At 39.5% G+C, this 19280-nt stretch overlaps 1 protein-coding gene across 1 annotated transcript; it reads left to right on the top strand.

The window, feature by feature from the left end:
* The first annotated feature begins 308 nt into the window (after positions 1-308).
* LOC137072682 (deoxynucleoside triphosphate triphosphohydrolase SAMHD1-like) lies at positions 309-16428 on the top strand. The gene is made up of 15 exons (XM_067440598.1): positions 309-404; positions 4294-4388; positions 4944-5104; positions 5375-5490; positions 5641-5712; positions 10641-10672; positions 10761-10910; positions 11387-11487; positions 11573-11681; positions 14685-14776; positions 14933-15045; positions 15340-15476; positions 15566-15658; positions 15726-15830; positions 16031-16428. Exons 1-15 carry the CDS (start codon positions 317-319, stop codon positions 16208-16210), a joined length of 1644 nt encoding a protein of 547 aa, XP_067296699.1. The 5' UTR covers positions 309-316; the 3' UTR covers positions 16211-16428.
* The last annotated feature ends 2852 nt before the right edge of the window (positions 16429-19280 follow it).

The raw sequence follows: 19280 nt of genomic DNA, 5'->3' as shown, positions 1-19280 counted from the left end.
TGTATTATTATTATTATTTTTGCATGACCTATCCCTTTAACATTCACATTTTATATATTTTTGCATTACATTTGCATATATTTGCTTAACAGGCTCACCTACAAAAAATACACAGACATGAACTATAGAGCAAATATTGTTTGATCGGCAGCTCATGAATGTGTTTTCAGCAGCAGTCGCTCTGATCCGACTCCTTCCCCTTCACTAAAGCTCAACGTTTGCTTGATTTGTTAAATCTGTATGCAGTTGTACAGATCTGTTTAGCCTCCTCATCTGAGTTTTTAACAATCCACAAAAAGAAGATAAAAAAGTGACAATGCGTCGATCTGAACAAAGCAAAACAACTTTCTCTGATCACAGGAAGAATCTTCAGGATATAAAAAAGTTCTATGAAGAAAGTGAAGGTAAGGGAAGACTTGTGTGATTTGATTGATTGAATTTTGCAGTTCATGTACACAGCTCACGTTCATATAATAATGTGTATATACACAGCAAAAACTCCAGTGTTAAATTAACTCCCCTGAGAGTACATGTGAGACCACACTCAAGAGTGTTGAAGTGTTAAAGTAAGAGTGTTAAAGTAACACTGAAGCAGTGTTAAAGTTAATAAGATAATTAACTGATTAATGGAGTGATGATTGGCAATTATTGAAGATACCTGATGTTAACAGAATTACCAAATGAGGCCATTTTGGTGATCAGTGTTTGTTTAACTTGGGCTCTTGACCCTTGACTTTGTAAAGCCGGGCATACACTGTGCGATTTTCGTCCGATTTCGAGCCGAATTGTGACTCGTGCGACTCTTTTTTGGGTCGGGCTGATTTTCAGGTTTATCGTGCGTCGTTTGTCGTGAGGTGTTCGTGCAGAGTACAGGGGGAAACGAGAGGCGACAAACCTCTCCCGATCGGGAATCGGATGGTCGGATTAACTTCTGGCATGTCAGATATTCTGCTCGCCCCTCGTGAGGTTATCGCACAGCTGAAGCAAAGCCACGAACTGACTGCCCTATTTCCCCTCACTGCGCCTGCACGAAAGCAGAAGTTCAACCATTTCATTTTTAAAAGCATTACGGAAGAAAACGAAAAGAGGGAGATCTTTAATTATGTGGGCAGTTATTATTTGATTATTTAACAGAAATTAAATAAACTGTTGTGCCTCCAGTTTGTGTTGTATATATCCAGTGCCTCTTATTCATTTAGCTAGTTGATCCTTCATTTACTTGTTTTACTTTCACATTTTTTATTTTTTTAATATTAATTGATATTAAACCTTCTCCATCTTGACACAATGTCATGTTGCAATGTGTTGTTTTTCTTCATGAATGCGCGTCAGTGGATATCACGCAATGCGCAGTTTAAACGCAGTCTCAAACCCAGACAATTATTCACTAGGGCCTACAGAAAGTGAAAGTAAAATCTGACAAGCTTTCGGCGCTTATTCTCAGACAACGAGAGATAAATGTAATTCAATATACTGATAACGTAGCCTGTTGCCTTTTCTTTCTTATTTATTTTCTTAATATTTCTATTTTGGTCCATATTGTGAGAAAAAAAATAGAAGAGAAGTAGGCCCATTTTGTGTTAAACAAGTTGTTTTTAGATAAATCTGCTCTTACTTTTCATTGAGACGGACATTATTATTGCAGTGTTCTGACATTATAATCATATAATTAGACCTATAATTCCTTGTTTAATCGGGCTAAATGTTTTTAAACAGTGAGGAGTAATCTATCTGTTATTTTAGTATGCAGTGTGTCGATTACGGTATGCATTATTGTTGGGGGGAGGGGGGCAAATTAATGTAATATCGATTTAATTATAAAAGTAGGCCTTCTCTAATAATAATAATTTTATACATAAATTCTAAATCCTCTTGATATCAATAGCTTACGCATTTACCTCTCTATAATACACCATGGTCTATCGTCGCCACGGGGGTTTTATTGCGCATTTTTCACCCGTACAGTGTGCACAGTCAAGACGCGCTCGACGGTCGGACCGCACAGTGAGAGCACATCAATCGTGAGCTTTGGCTTTACATCGCATGCGATTTACTCGTACAGTGTGAGTAGGTAACCTTGCTGAAAACCCATAGAAATCGCACAGTGTATGCCCAGCTTTAGATTATATTTTGTTTGATGCCGTAACCAACAGTCAGACAAGCCATGAGAAAAGCTGATTGTTTGGTGTTGGTTATGTTTTGATGTTGTCATTACTTGATCTGAATCACTCAACTAATTTAGAGTCTCTTAGTTGGGTTTATCTGGTTGATTATAACATGAGATCCAGCATTTTCAATATAATTCTAATGATTTCTTTGCCACTAGAGGCAGACGTTGAAAAGACGTCCACTGAGGAGCCAGAATGAAAGTTTTTATGACGTCTGTTTTGGACGTGATCTGCACGTCTGATATAGACCCTCATGGACCTCAAGGTTAAACACTAGTTCAAATCTGCTCATTGTGGACATATGTTTTATCTGTAATTGCAAAGCAACTCACAGACAAAGTGTGTTTATCCAAAAATCATAAAAACTAAATTAACAGATAATTAGATGTTGATGAGTTATGGTTCATTTGAAGTCACCATTGTGGAGGGAAGCGTTTGCTTTAGTTGGGCTCTTGGTCCCCGTACGTGTGTTAGCGTTTCTGAGGCTGCTGTAACTGTGTGTGTGTGAAACACAAGAGTTGTGGCTGAGAAAGCAAAGCTAATGTGACATCAGGTGTTGTCAGCTCCTTGTTGATGATAACTAAATCATCAGAAAGTGTGCATCTGATATAATGTTTTTATTTGGTACAATAGTAATTTATTTATGGCCTCTGCAGTATTGGCACCAATAGCCTTATCCTGAAGGATGATAAAGTACATACACCCAATGTTTTGAGAAAATATTTCCCATGGTCACACACAGACATCAAGGTTTGGCCTATGTTTCACAACAACGGTGACACAAAAACGCTTCCTGCTGCAATGCATGATGGGTGGCTTTGTAATACAAAACTGATGCTTGATTGTCACCATTGTTGTGAATCATAGGCCAAATCTTGATATCTGTGTGTGACCATGGGAAATAATTTCTCAAAACATTGGGTACACATACTTTTTTTTCTCATCCGTCAGGATCGGTGGTCCTTTTATTGCTATTGGTGCCAATAATGCAGATTCACAAGATTATAGAGGCTACAAACAAATAACTATTGTGCCAAAAAAGAACACAAAAAACAACATCAGATGCTCACTTTCTGATGATTTAGTTATCATCAACAAGGAGCTGACAACATCTGATGTCACATTAGCTTTGCTTTCTCAGCCACAACTCTTGTGTTTCACACACACACAGTTACAGCAGCCTCAGAAACACTAACACACACGTACGGGGACCAAGAGCCCAACTAAAGCAAACGCTTCCCTCCACAATGGTGACTTCAAATGAACCATAAATCCTCAACATCTAAACCTCTGTTAATTCGCAGTAAGAGCTTCTGTAGACGTCTGACTCTGACAGAAATAGTCAAAGTGTGTCTTATATCTGTGATTAAGGGCAGCACAGTGTCTCAGTGGGAAACACTGGCTCCTCACAACAAGAAGATCCTGGATTGGCATGGCCAACCTGGTGGTCCTTTGGCCCCACCTATGGCTAAATTTGCCGGATATCAAGTACACCAACTAGACAGCCCTCCTCGACTCACCAGTCTCTCCCTCGAGCCTATTTGGTTCTCGGCTTCGCTGAACTTTTTCTAGCAGCCTAGAAGCTGTTGCTGGTGATGCATTACTTCCTGTCACAGCTGGCCAGTTCTTCCAACGCCTTGAGTCGCTCCAAGTCGTAGCTGACTCAGCACCACGCCAAGCTGATTCTCGTACCTGCTTAGCCACAGGCTAAGTTCGAAACGAGGTGAAGTAAAGCTTCAGTCCAGCTAAGCGCTGCCTATTAACCAGGCGTCAGGTTAGAGGTTAGAGCTGGATCCTGAGCAGCCCAAGCAGTCCTGATGTTTCAGGCGTGAAGAGGAGGATGCCAGATCCCACCGAGGCCGGACCACCCCCAAAGCGTCAATGTGTTCTGCTCTTCCATTCTGCGCTAGTAGCATGGTGTTTTGCAGTACGTTCCCCATAACAGTCAGAAAACACTGACGCAATGCGAGTGAACTGAACCATAAGAGAACGCTCTGGTTACTAATGTAACACTGGTTCCCTGAGATAACGTGAACGAGCATTGCATAGTTTGCAGTGCTAATGTGCTTTTTTGAGTAAACAGAGCAATTTTACACTGGGTATATAAAATGTCCTGCTTTTCCAGAGTCTGAGAAACAACAGTTATGGGATCTTATTAAGGATGAATTGCAAGACATCCTGAAGAAATACTCCTTAGACTTCTCAAAAGAACAACTGAAGGTAAGATAACTACTCATGTAACATTTCGGCTTATAACCGGTCAAAAATTTGATCTCTCATTGATCTCACCATGAGCTCCCAAGATACTCGTGATGTGATACACAGTGAGCTAAACATGTAACCTCACAACGCCCTCACTGTGTGCTCATACTATGAAATGCACACCTCACATGGTTTCTCTGTATAAGTTTCTTCCATTTTGTGTACATAAGCATGATGTACGTTTCATTTTGTGAATAACAGAAAGCACCTTTCATGGAGAAATTGCATATATGTGTGTTATACTTACCTATTTAAGCAACGAAATAAACTCAAACAAGCAGCACTTTGTTCCTAAATGAATCATTGTTTGAAAAGTATTGGTTGAGTAAATGATTCAATTACTCATGTCACCAGTCAGGATGCATTTCACTCATGAAATGCTCTGTGAATTCAGCCACGAAAGTTTTTGTGTCAGAAAATATTTTTTTGTCAACAACATTGTTTTTGTACATGTTAAGTCACATAATGTATTGAATGTTCATGCGATGAACCGGTGCGTTTTGTATCATGTAGATTTTCAATGACCCAATTCATGGTCACATTGAGCTGCCTCCCCTGCTGGTAAAGATCACAGATACTCCTCAGTTTCAGAGACTCTGTCACCTAAAACAGCTCGGAGGAACATATCTGGTGTATCCGGGCGCTTCTCACAATCGCTTTGAACACTCTCTTGGGTGAGATATTTTACTCAGACCAATTTTTTTTGTTTCATTAATTATATTTAAGTTAATAACTGTAGAGATTTAGGGCCAGATTTACAAAACAGGGCACATTAGGAAGAGAGCACAATTCCAAAAAATGTTTTCAATTATTTGACTACATTTTCATGTTCACTGTTTCATGACATGAAAGTAAATTATTAATTAATAATAAAAAAAAGTTTTTATTTTTATTTTTGCTAGATTCAGTGTTTTTAGTAGTAAACTGTGTTGTCTGTGTGTTAGTGTGGCACATTTAGCAGGTTGTCTGGTCAAGATTCTCCATGACAATCAGCCAGAGCTCAAAATCACCAAACAAGATTTCCTGTGTGTTCAGATAGCTGGACTTTGTCACGACTTGGGTGAGTATGATTATGGAAAGTGAAAATAATCCAATATTAAGTGTTATTTTGTATTTGTTATGAAGCCTCGACTCACCCAAACCCTCGTCAAATTGAGCACAGATTTATGATAATCATACCTAGAAGTATCAAGTCTCTCTTTATTGTTAGGTCATGGTCCAGGTTCCCATGTATTTGATGGTCTGGTTATTCCTGAAGCCAAAAAACAAAAACAAATAAGTGGTAAGTCTCTGTGGACACACACCTTTCTTACTCATGTCTTTAGTTCTATTCGGTCGGGACTAGTTTTCAAAACCACATTTGAGTAACAATTCTCATCACTCGATGATTCATCATTACATGTACCGATTCGAAGGGGACTAACATCTCTGAGGTGAGAGTGTGTTATTTCATAGACATGGGGATTACAGAAGGTCATGTGGTGTGCTTCGATGCATCATGTATGATTTATTACAAAAACATTATTTAAGTAAAAATGTACAAGTTTATAGAGGTAGCTGTTTATAAAGCATTCAGCGGACAATTATATACAAACATCTTTTACCTGACACTACATTTACATTTACATTTAATCATTTAGCAGATGCTTTTATCCAAAGCGACTAACAAAAAAGGGGAGAGCAATAGAAGCAACAAAACAAACAAGACCAACAACCTTTAAGAGCTGTAAGAAGTCTCAGTTAATTAGCACAGTACACAGTGGACAAACAAACAAAAATTAATGGATAGTTAAGTGCTATTCTTTATTGGTCAAGAACCACGAGGCGTCGCTCACTCGCAGAACGTAAGCTTCTGGAGGGTTTGTAAGTCTGAACAAACGAGTTTAGGTATATTGGTGAAGAGCCATTGGTTGTTTTGTAGGCTAGAACTAGTGCCTTGAATTTGATGCGAGCAGCCATTGGCAACCAGTGCAGTCTGATGAAGAGAGGCGTAACATGCGCTCTCTTCGGCTCATTAAAGACCACTCTCGCCGCTGCATTCTGGATCAGCTGCAAGGGTTTGATAGTGCATGCTGGAAGCCCAGCCAGAAGAGCATTACAATAGTCCAGTCTGGAGAGAACAAGAGCTTGAACCAGGAGTTGTGCAGCCTGTTCTGATAGGAAGGGTCTAATCTTTCTAATGTTGTATAAGGCAAATCTGCAGGACCGGGCTGTTGCAGTAATGTGGTCAGTGAAGTTTAACTGGTCATCAATCACAACTCCAAGGTTCCTGGCTGTCCTGGATGGAGTTAGGGTTGATGAACCAAGCTGAATGGAGAAATTTTGATGAAGTGCTGGGTTGGTTGAGAAAACAAGTAATTCTGTCTTTGCAAGATTGAGTTGAAGGTGATGCTCCTTCATCCAGTCAGAAATGTCTGTCAGACAGGCAGCGATACGAACACTGACTGTAGGATCATCTGGTTGAAATGAGAAGTAGAGTTGAGTGTCATCAGCATAGCAGTGATAGGAGAAGCCGTGTTTCTGAATGGCAGAGCCTAATGATGACATGTAGATGGAGAAGAGAAGTTGTCCAAGCACTGAGCCCTGGGGAACCCCAGTAGTTAGATGATGTGACTTAGACACTTCACCTCTTCATGACACCCTGTAGGACCTACCAGAGAGGTAAGACCTGAACCACTGGAGAGCAGTTCCTGAGATCCCAGTCTTCTTTAGTGTTGACAGGAGGATCTGGTGGTTAACTGTGTCAAAATCAGCAGACAGATCCAGCAGGATGAGCACTGAGGATTTGGAAGCTGCTTTTGGCAGTCTCAGTGCCTCAGTTACCGAGAGCAAGGTAGTCTCAGTCGAAGGGCCGCTTTTGAAGCCGGATTTGTTGTTGTCCAGAAGGCTTTTCTGTTCAAGAAACACAGAGAGTTGATTGAACACAACTCGCTCAAGGGTATTTGCAATGAAAGGCAGAAGGGATACCGGTCTGTAGTTTTATAAAAGTGCTGGATTCAGAGAGGGTTTCTTAAGCAGTGGGGTTACCCGAGCCTGCTTAAATGCTGTGGGAAAGGTTCCCGTGTGAAGAGAAGTGTTGACAATGTGAGTGAGTGCAGGAGTGATTGAAGAAGAAATAGCCTGAAGGAGGTGAGTGGGTATAGGATCAAGTGGACAGATAGTAGGGTGATTGGAAAGGATGAGTTTAGAAATATCTGCCTCGGAGGGCGGAGAGAAGGATGGAAGCGTGTTCGTGTTAGTTGTTGAGATGTGCGTGTCAGTTTGTGGTGAGGAGAACTGGTTGCTGATAAGAGATGTTTTGTTTGTGAAAAATTATGCAAAGTCATCAGCTGTAAGAGTTGATGAAGGAGGGGGAGGAGGAGGACAAAGGAGAGAGGAGAATGTTTTAAAGAGTTTGCGAGAGTCAGAGCAATTGTTGATTTTGTTGTGGTAGTATGTTGTTTTAGCAGTGGAGACATTTGTAGAGAAAGAAGAGAGAAGAGACTGATACAAGGTAAGGTCAGTATAGTGTTTAGATTTCCGCCATTTCCTATCTGCCGCCCTGAGTCCAGAGCGATATTCACAGAGAACATCAGACAGCCAGGGGGCAGATGGGGTGGGGCGGGCTGGTATGGATGAAAGGGGGCAAAAACTGTCTAGGGATGATGTTAGAGTGGAGCAAAGAGTGTCAGTAGCACTGTTAGCGTCCAGTGCTGAGAACTGAGCAGGTGGAGGGAGTGAAGATGAAACCATAGTTGATAGGCAAGAGGGAGAGAGTGAGCGTAGTTTACGCCGAAAGCTAATCTGTGTAGGAGTGCGTGTTGTATCAGGAGTCAGTATGAGGTTAAGAGTGATGAGAAAGTGGTCTGAGGTGTGTAATGGAGTAACTAAAGTGTTGTCCGTGGAGCAGTTGCGTGTGTACATGAGGTCTAATTGGTTACCTGGTTTGTGAGTAGCCGTAGTAGATACTAACTTAAGGTCAAATGAAGTCAGTAGTGCTGAAGTTTGTGGCTAGGTGTTTGTCAAGATGGATGTTGAAGTCACCAAGCAGAATCAGAGGAGTGCCATCTTCAGGGAAGCTAGAAAGTAACACATCCAACTCCTCCACAAAGTTACCGAGGTGACCTGGAGGACGATAGACCACTACCACATGGATTTTAACAGGGTGAGCAATAGTGATTGAGTGTGATTCAAATGAACTGGCCGATAGAGATGGTAATACATTAATATTAAAATGGTTCTATGATTAATTCAGCTCTATGGCCAATTCCCAATTCAACGTCTGCATCCTCCGAAGGCTGCGAAGGTCCTCAATCTGGGGAAAGCATATGCAGAAGCCGTGCTTACTAAGACAAGCTGCTCTCACTGCAAGAGTATGAATCTTGTCCCTTTCCGCTCGCGGATCACATTCTTTTCGGCTCTGCCCCTTGTGCTTTCCGGTTTTCTTCCTTCCAGGAACTTCGGAGGAAAAAACAGCAAAGCCAGAGCAGTGAGCGATTGGGTGCGAGTAAGCTCACACCGGCTCAGGTCCCGCGTACATCACTCTCCCCAGAAGGTGAGGAATCACCAGTGGTCTTTATACACGCAGACCAGCACCCCTCCTCCAGCGTGAGCGGCCTGGTCACATTTGGAGGATCTGAAAAATAAATCCTTGATGATAGCATGTCATTGGTGGCTTCTGATGCATAGGTGTGGTCGGGCTCAGTGGATAACTCTTGCCATCTAGAGACATGATTGATGCCAGATCTGGGATGGATGCCGAGTTGATCCGTATCCCCTTAAAAGCCATCGAAGAGCTTGGTTTAGAGTGGTCTGCCCTAGAGAAACCCACACACAGCTGCTTGGATAAATGGTTCCTGTTGGGACACTGTCAGCGAGCAGCACCATTCTTCCCCGAGGTTCACAAAGAGCTCACAAAGATGTGGCATGCCACGTACTTGCGACACATCCATACTTCAGCCTTCACCATCCCCAGTACTATTAATAGCGTTGGAGAAAATGTCTATGAAAAGCTGCCTGCTCTTGAGGAAGCTGTGGCCGCCCACCTCTGCCTGCCCATGGTTCTAGACTGGATAGAGAAGGCTGCCCACCCAATCTAATCCTGGCAGGGTCACTTCAGCCCTTGCTGGACGTTCCTACACATCAGCTAGTCAAGCTGTTTCTGGCCTTCACACAATGGCAGTTCTACATGTTTTTCAAGCCAAACTTCTCCATTTGATGTTTTTAAAGAGCTGCACAGCGCAACGGATCTGGCCCTGTGCACTACGAAGACCACTGCCCTCACTGCAGCACAGAAGTCATAGCAGGCAATGCATCACTTCATACCAAAGCACTTTAGTTCTGCAGCTGCTTCAAGTCTACAGAAAAGCCTGCAAAAACTCAGTAGCCCGCGATGCCTGCACCTTCGACTTTAATGTTGAAACAAATCACAGATTTTCCAAGGGGATTGGTTCTTCTTAGTTGATCTGAAAGATGCTTACTTTCCTTATATTTTACATATCCAGGTAGCCCCCCACCACAGATTCACATTCGAGGGGTTGGCTTACCACCCTACTGTCACGTTGCCATGCCAACATGTTGTTGTTACTCTCACGCTAGTTGTATAAATGAAAATTATTTATAACTTGAAAATGACTATGAAATGTTTCTTGCCTTGACAGCTGTCAAGGCAAGAAACATTTCATAGTCATTTTCAAGTTTAAATTTTTTTCATTTATATAACTAGCGTGAGAGTTTAAAAAAAAAAAAAAACACTAAACAGAAATCCTGTTTACCACAAATATCTGTTTGAGGTAATACAGCTTAAAAAACAAAAACAAGCTTGAAACTACTTACATTTAAAAAAGTCCTAATCACTTTTTTTAAATGAGACGGCCTCATGACGTACGGGACCTTCAAATGCGACCTCCAGAGGACACAGCCTTCCGAATTGGACACAGCTTCTCTTTCCTGTTCTTGTTGTTTCTCTTTCCTTCAATGATTGTTAACATCAGGTGTCACTACTAGTGGTCAATTATCCCTTAATTAATCCCGTAATTATCTCATTAACGTCAACACTGCTTCAGAGTTACTTTAACACCATGCAGCATGGACAAATTTAGTACTAGGGATTTTCCTATGTAGTCCCATCCGAATAGGGCTATTGTTACATTTGGTAAATTAACCTGAACGAGTTTGTTAATGTGCATAACATGACCTACAATCCACATTAGATCTGCTTCTTTTTCTTAGGCTTGCCTGATGACATTCCTGAAAAGTGGAAGGTGAGAATGAACACATTTCTCAGATACTGCAGTTGAGGTCTGTATGTACTTATGATCTGAGCTGTATTTATTTGTGTCTTTACTGCAGCATGAGCAGATGTCAGTTCAGTTGTTTGATGACATTGTGAAGAGTTTGAAGGCTGAGAATGAGAACGTGTTGAAAGAGAACGGCCTGGACAATGGAGACGTCACCTTCATTAAAGAGTTAATTGAAGGGGCAAAAGCTTCAGGTGATGAGGTACATACTCCAGCTGTTCATACTGATACTGCAGCTGTTCATACTGATACTCCAGCTGGTCATACTGATACTCCAGCTGCTCATACTGATACTCCAGCTGGTCATACTGATACTCCAGCTGCTCATACTGATACTCCAGCTGTTCATACTGATACTCCAGCTGGTCATACTGATACTCCAGCTGCTCATACTGATACTCCAGCTGTTCATACTGATACTCCAGCTGCTCATACTGATACTCCAGCTGCTCATACTGATACTCCAGCTGCTCATACTGATACTCCAGCTGGTCATACTGATACTCCAGCTGGTCATACTGATACTGCAGCTGTTCATACTGATACTCCAGCTGTTCATACTGATACTCCAGCTGGTCATACTGATACTCCAGCGGTTCATACTGATACTGCAGCTTTTTGTGATGTCTTAACATTAATGACGTCTAATTTACTTACAGCCTTTGCTTTTCTTTTCAGTGGACATTCAAGGGCAGAACTGAAGACAAATCCTTCCTCTATGAGATTGTGGCAAACAAACAGAATGGCATTGATGTGGACAAATGGGACTATTTTGCACGGTATTTACGTTTTGCAATTTTAAAAAGGTTTTGCATTTTGATTAACATATTGATTGTTCTAATATATGACATGTAAATCTCACAGAGACTGTCATCACCTCGGCATTCGAAACAGCTTCGACCATCAGCGTCTGCTGAAGTTCTCTCGAGTCTGTGAAGTGAACGGGAGAAATCACATCTGCTTTAGAGACAAGGTCCACAAGACAACTACCCTACTAACCAAACACACACATACTGAATAATTTACTCTATGTAGAGAATTTACTCAAAAGGGAAATATGAATAATTATTCATAAAACATTATGATTATTCATTATGATTAATTATGCATATTTGTATCAGTAATGAGATTAACTTGATGTAGTTATATCAACATTACAATCAATCAATCAATCAATCAATCAATCAATCAATCAATCAATCAATCAATCAATCAGTTCATCCTGTGAACACTCAGTATTGATAATTCTTGCCCCACTTTATATTAGGTGGCCTTAAGGACAATGTACTTACTGTGTTCAAATTGTATTGCAAAACACCTTTGCTGATATTGAGGTGGATAAGGGTAGGGTTAGGGACAGTTGTGGTGGTGTGGGTCAGTTTAAGGGTACACAGAAAATTTCCTGGTGTTAAATTAACACTGCTCAGAGTTTATATAATCCACACTGAAGCAGTGTTGAAGTTAATTAATTAATTAAGTGAATCACTGAGTGATGATTGAGCATTAATGATGAACACCTGATGATAATGAGCAGAATCACTGAAGGACAGAGAAACACAAGAACTACAACTGACTTCAGCCACAGCTTTAGATGAAATCAACTGAAGATAAAAGAAGACATTAAACCTCTGAAGATCTCAGCAGAGGATGGCCCAAATTGCTGATTTAATTCAGAGTCTAATGCTGTGGTTATATCAATCAATCAACTTTATTTATATAGCTATTTTACAATCATGATTGTGTCAAAGCAGCTTCACAGTGTCAAACAGGATAATATTGCAACAAAATTCGATATATAATCCACACTGAAGCAGTGTTGAAGTTAATTAGTTAATTAAGTGAATCACTGAGTGATGATTGAGCATTAATGATGAACACCTGATGATAATGAGCAGAATCACTGAAGGACAGAGAAACACAAGAACTACAACTGACTTCAGCCACAGCTTTAAGATAAAAGAAGACATTAAATCTCTGAAGATCTCAGCAGAGGATTAAACAACTCCACAAACAGCATTACCAGCTTCACACATTACTAACCAGACTGACTTTATGTCTGTCATTTCTGTTTGAATTTAATTAATAGTTTCATTTGAAGCCACCATGAGGGAGAGCAGTGTTTGAATTAATTTGGCTCTTGACCCTTTACTTTTAGCTCTAATTTTCTCTGGCTGCTTTAACTGTGTTTATGAAGCACATTTGTTATGACAAGGTAAGCTAAGAGAAATTGTGATATGATTTTGTTTTATTATTGATGATGATGTTTTCATGCAATGGCTGTAATCACTGATCTCACTCAGAGTTTAATGCTCTGGTTATAGAGACAAAGTGTTAATAATTTAGTATTGTTCAAAATTGTAACTCTGTGATTATACAGCATGAGATCCAGCAGTGTTGTAGTAATTAAAAATGCAGGAATTTAATCTACAGCATTACTCAGACATACACAGAACTCAAGAATTAGCATATGAATCTCCTCGATGGTGACAATAAAAAAATAATTCTGATAAACAGATCAATTCCGAACATATGGCAAGCTACTAAAGCATCACAACAAAAACAGCAAAAGTAAAACCAATCAGTAAGATTTAAAAAAAAATTGTTTCACTACAGATGCATAATTTATTCATGCCGCAATGCATGCTGGGACCCATGGGGGAGTTTTGATTGGTGGTACCAGCATGAAATGCAGCATGAAGCTTTTCATTGATTGTCATCATTGTTGAGATTCATACTCTGATTCTTGATGTATGTATTCGTCTAAGCCATGCCATAGATTAAAACCTTTGGTGCATTATTTTGTTGGAAATCCTGCATATTATTAGATTATCACCACAGTTCTGGATTCTGTGCTGTAGAATCACATGGCCACTATTATGAATAAAACATAAGTTAACCCAATACCAATATAACTGGGGACACTAAAATTATGATCAAAGTTATTCAACTAGTTATACAGATAAAATGTATGATTTAGTTTTTAATTAATTCTATAAACTGTAATACTGATCTGCCAACATTGTCGCTATATGATAAATTAAAATAAGCTGATAACAACACTGTTTTCTCCAGAACGACTGTACAGCCAAATCGAATTTTGTTGCAATATTATCCTGTTTGACACTGTGAAGCTGCTTTGACACAATCATGATTGTAAAATAGCTATATAAATAAAGTTGATTGATTGATATAACCACAGCATTAGACTCTGAATTAAATCAGCAATTTGGGCCATCCTCTGCTGAGATCTTCAGAGGTTTAATGTCTTCTTTTATCTTCAGTTGATTTCATCTAAAGCTGTGGCTGAAGTCAGTTGTAGTTCTTGTGTTTCTCTGTCCTTCATTGATTCTGCTTATTATCATCAGGTGTTCATCACTAATGGTCAATCACCTCTTAATTCATCTCTTAATTATCTCATTAACTTCAACACTGCTTCAGTGTTATTTTAACTCTCTGTGGAGTGGGACCAAATACACTCTGAGCAGTGTTGATTTAACACTGGGAATTTTGCTGTGCACAATAAGTGCATTTTATCAAATGATTAATTACAATGCATAGTAGGTTATGGCCACCTAATATAAAGTGGGTCCCTCATTCCTTCTAAGTGAAGGATATTTTTCATGGCCACAGAAAAATAATTATTCTGTAGTATTTACAGCTCTTAGAGTGAGTAACAAAATCGATAATTTATGCCGGTTTCCGGTCTCACACACTCTCTTGACTTGGTGTGTTTGCTAGGCCTGCCAGCCTGGCTTCTAAAGGGGGTTCTAAAGACTCCAGACTGAGTTTTAAAGATTTATTAGTTAAATATAACAAATAATTGCGTCAGATCTGTCTCAGTCATTACATCTATTTTGTAGTTTTATTCTCTGCTTTAAACGTTCAAGTCAAAAGTGACATTTAAAACTCTTGAATGTGAATACTGCATCATGGGAACAGGATCTATGACTCTCTGATGTGTTTGTGTGTCTAACAGGAAGCAGATAATGTTTATGACATGTTTCGCACCCGATACACTCTGCATCGCCAGGCCTATCAGCACAAAATCAGCAACATCATTGAAGACATGTGAGTCTCTCTGTTTACAGTCAATGTTAGATCACACAATATTTAACCTCCTGCCTCACTTAGTCTTCCAAGGACCTTACAAAAATTCAGCATTCAGTTGACTGTGCTCTTTATTCATGTTTTAAACACTAGCTCATATGTTTTTCTGTGTGTTAGGCTTGCTGAAGCACTTGTTCTAGCTGATCGTGACCTTCAAGTAGAGAAACCTGAAGATATGCTGAAGATTTCTGAAGCCATAAAGACAGCAGAGGAATACAGCAAACTCACAGGTCAACTAAAAGCAGAAAAAAAAAAAAAAAAACTAACAAATGTATACACCTTCCAAACAAGTCTGCCACATTATATAATATGAGAAGCACTTCTGGTTTTGGGGACCTGTACTCAAAAACGGATGTTAAACAATTAATTTCAATGAATAAGGTTCAAATAAATGAGCTTTCATTTTTTCAGTTGTATCCATCAGAAAAATAATGTAACAGTCTGCAAAAAGTCATTTGATAATACTTTTACACTACATTGTCAGAAAAGCCTATTTTAGTTAATGATAATGAATCTTATGTCAGATGAGATCTTTGAGCAGATCTCGTCCTCCACTGCTGAGAACCTGAAGAAATCCAGAGACATCCTGGACAAGATCGTCAGAAGAAAACTGCCAAAGTTTGTGGGAGAAGCTCGTCTGACTGAAAAAAACACGCCAAAGGTTGGACAGAAACAAACAACAACAACAAAAAACACAATGCAGTTTGATTAACCCTCTACTGACTAATCTTCTAAAATATGAAAATTCAGGAAGAGCTGATGGAAACATGGGAAGCTGCAGTGCAAAAGTACAAACCCACAAACCCTGCTGTTTGCCTGAACGCCGGAGAGTTACCAGTTTATGTAAGTTATATATCACTGTTATATTCACCTTTACCTTCATATCTTCACTATTTCATCTCTTACTCAGGTGGTTGATCTGGATCACGGCATGAAGGACAAAAACCCCATTGATTCTGTCTATTTCTACAGCAAGAGGAAACCTAATCAAGCTTCTACCATTAAAGATTATCAGGTTCTCATGAACGTTTAATTTTGGACCATTGCAGAATATTTATAAATGAGTGTCATTTATTCCTTAGCAATGCATTTTGGTAAAAAATTTGAACTAGAGCTTGAAACTCTTTTTTTCAGTGTTGGGCTCAGTGAGGTTTATTTCATGATCAAGTATCTTTATAAAACTCATGGTGTGTGATTTTAATCTTGTATTGACAGTTGTCCAGTTTCCTGCCAAAGAGGTTCAATGAAGAGCTTGTCAGAGTTTATTACAGAAGAACTGATGATCAGACGGCTGAAGATAAAATGGAGGAGAAGAAGAAGGTGGAAGAGGCTGAGAAGTGCTTTCAGATCTGGTGTGCAGACAATTTTGGACTCACTAGGCAGCAGAATAATTGACATAATTATTTTCTGTGACTGTAACACAAAAACAAAAAAGCAGGGGTACATCAAGAAGTGCACACAGATCAGAGCTGAAAATGAAAAGCAACTTTTATACATGTGTTTTCAGTTAAAGGTAATGATCACCAGAATATTAATCCCCTGCACATCAATCCCTCATCTCCACATCACACACCTACACAGCAAAAACTCCAGTGTTAAATTAACTCTCCTCGGAGTTTATTTGGCTCCACACTCAAGAGTGTTAAAAGTAACTCTGAAGAAGTGTTAAAGATAATGAGATAATTAAGAGATTAATTAAGTGATGATTGACCATTAGTGATGAACACCTGATGATAACAAGCAGAATCACTGAAGGAAAGTCACAATTTTTAAGTCACCATTATGGAGATCAGTGTTTGCTTTAGTTGGGCTCTTGACTTTATAACATTAGTCTTTGTCTGCTTTAAAGCAGCCATACAAGTGCAGAGAAAATGTGACCAAGTGTTGATGGTTATGTTTTGACATAATCATCATGAGCTGAATCAGGGATGTCATTTAGAGCCTAATCTTTGAGTTACGTTTACTTTAGTTGATTATAGCAGCTCTGTGATTCTTCAAGGTTTGAATCTCTTGTCATTCAGCCACACAGAGACATCAATAATCAGCGTATGAATGATGGTGGCCATCAAAAAGCTTTTGCAGTGCATTATGGGTGCACCAATCAAAACTCGCCCATAGCTCACAGCATGCATTGCAGCATGCATCAATTATAAGATGAACTGATTTAGTGATTTCTTTCTATTCTCATCATTTTCTTTTTGCTGTTTTTTGTAACTTTAGTAGCTTGTTTTATGATGTTCAGAGTTGATCTGTGTATCTGATATGCTGTTTGTCACCCTTGTTGAGATTCATACACTGATTCTTGATGTCTGTGAGTGTCTAACACAACAAAGTAGGTTGAAATCTTTTTTGTGCAGAATCTGATCCTATTAACTTCACAGAGCTGTTGTAATCCATAATGTAAAATCAACACACGCCCCATATAGCTAGACATTGGTTTCAGAATGATATTAGCTGATCCAGTCACTAAATGATGATTATGTTAATCAAAACATCACCAACTAATGAAAAGATTTTCTCTGTGCTGTCTTTGCCAAAATGTGTGTTCCAAACACACAGTTAAAGCGGCCAAAAAAAAAAAACACTAATGTTAAAAAGCCAAGGGTCAAGAGCCCAACTAAAGCAAACACTGATCTCCATAATGGTGACATAAAAATGGTGACTCTTTCCTTCAGTGATTCTGCTTGTTATCATCAGGTGTTCATCACTAATGGTCAATCATCACTTAAATAATCTCTTAATTATCTCATTATCTTTAACACTTCTTCAAAGTTACTTTTAACACTCTTGAGTGTGGAGCCAAATAAACTCTGAGGAGAGTTTTTGCTGTGTAGCACATTATCTGGTCTAGTTTGAGTAAGGACAAATCTACCTGTCAGCACTTATTTTCTACAAGTCTATGTTACATGTCTCCATTGTCTTCCTCATTTACTGTTAGGGTGCCCTCACACTTGGTTCGATTGCCTGGACCGAACCCAAGTTTGGTTGCCCCCCCACCCCTGCTGGACTATGTTCATAATTATACTAATTGGGTCTGAACCGGGGTTCGTTTGCGTCATCAAAGCAGCAGCTGTTTACCCGGTAACGACAGCGAGCGTGAAGGCGGCGGAATGCATAGCGTTCCTCCTGTCACTTTAATATTTTTGTTTTTGAACCATTGGTTTTGTTACCAGAGCTTCAGTACGTAATGGCACTTGCATCTATCTGCCGCGAATGCACTGCAAATGCTCTAAAGAAAGCTGAAGACGAGCAGAAATGAGATCTACAGCTCTGTTTGCAGTATGTTAGTAACGCTTGTCAGGTAAATAAGTGAAACACACAAAAGACAAATTTTATCAAATCATTCATCATTAATAGCGGTTCACTTCTGCGATTTATTACGATTGCGTTCACATCAGCAACGAACCGTACCAGAGTTCACATGAAACGAACCTTTTTAAGCAGACTCGGGTGCGGTTCGCGTGTTCGGAAGACCGCGTTAGATGTCACGTCATCCAAACGAACCGAACTCTGACGTCAATCGAACCCGGGTGTGCACCAAAAGTGCTAGTGTGAAAGCACCCTAAGTATTTCCATTTACCATTTTTTGTCTGCATTCCTCAACATCAGTTCTTCTCACCTGCTAGTCCCCATTACCTTCTGAATTCAATAAAGCTGTTTCTCATCATTACCATCCTTGTTGTGAGTCTCTGTTCTGTAAAAAATTATGCCGTAAAATAACCGTAATCTACTGACAGCTGTGGTGCCAGCAATGTACTGTTAATTTACAGCCCTCTACTGTTTATATACAGCTCTCCTTTTTTACAGTATTTTACTGTAATAATACCATGAAAGGTACACCGTAAAAAAATGCTGTAAAAAAACGGCCCTATTTTTTCATAATTTTAATTAGTGAATTAAACTATTATTAAATAGTCAACATAACCAACTCATGGCTTTGTCTCAGCTTTGTTTGCTATAACACATGTATTGAAAACACACCATTACAGCAGCGAGAGAAAAACTAATGTTATTGTGTCCATGTTCAAGAGCCCAACTAAAGCAAATACTGATCACCATAATGGTAACGTCAGAAGAAACAATCAAACATCATCTGTTAATTCTCAATAAGAGCTTCTGTAGTCGTCTGACAGAAATAAAGTCAGTCTGGTTAGTAATGCATGAAGCTGGTAATGCTGTTTGTGGAGTTGTTTAATCCTCTGATGAGATCTTCAGAGATTTAATGTCTTCTTTTATCTTCAGTTGATGAAATCATGTTTCTCTTTCCTTCAGTGATAACAGCAGGTGTTCATCAGTGTCTGAATTCACTCTCTTCTTTCCTCTCTCTCTGTCGAGTGGTCTATATCAGTGAACTAGTGTAGGGAATAGTGAATAAGGGGATAGGGAGTGATTTTGAACACAGCCTCTGAGTGTCGACTTTAAGCGTGTTAATTCACAGTATATTACTGTTGGCTATTTTCTCGAC

This window comes from Pseudorasbora parva, chromosome 4 (genome assembly GCF_024679245.1).
Source record: "Pseudorasbora parva isolate DD20220531a chromosome 4, ASM2467924v1, whole genome shotgun sequence".
NCBI classification, from domain to species: Eukaryota; Metazoa; Chordata; class Actinopteri; order Cypriniformes; family Gobionidae; genus Pseudorasbora; species Pseudorasbora parva.
This window is presented reverse-complemented; position numbering and strand designations above follow the sequence as displayed.

What these genes read in the sequence shown, in the direction of transcription:
- LOC137072682 (XM_067440598.1), top strand. Translation starts at nt 317, where the DNA reads ATGCGTCGATCTGAACAAAGCAAAACAACTTTCTCTGATCACAGGAAG. An exon ending in CTGAAAAAAACACGCCAAAG is followed by an intron (nt 15,477 to 15,565) that starts GTTGGACAGAAA and finishes ATGAAAATTCAG; the next exon opens with GAAGAGCTGATGGAAACATG. An exon ending in CCGGAGAGTTACCAGTTTAT is followed by an intron (nt 15,659 to 15,725) that starts GTAAGTTATATA and finishes TCTCTTACTCAG; the next exon opens with GTGGTTGATCTGGATCACGG.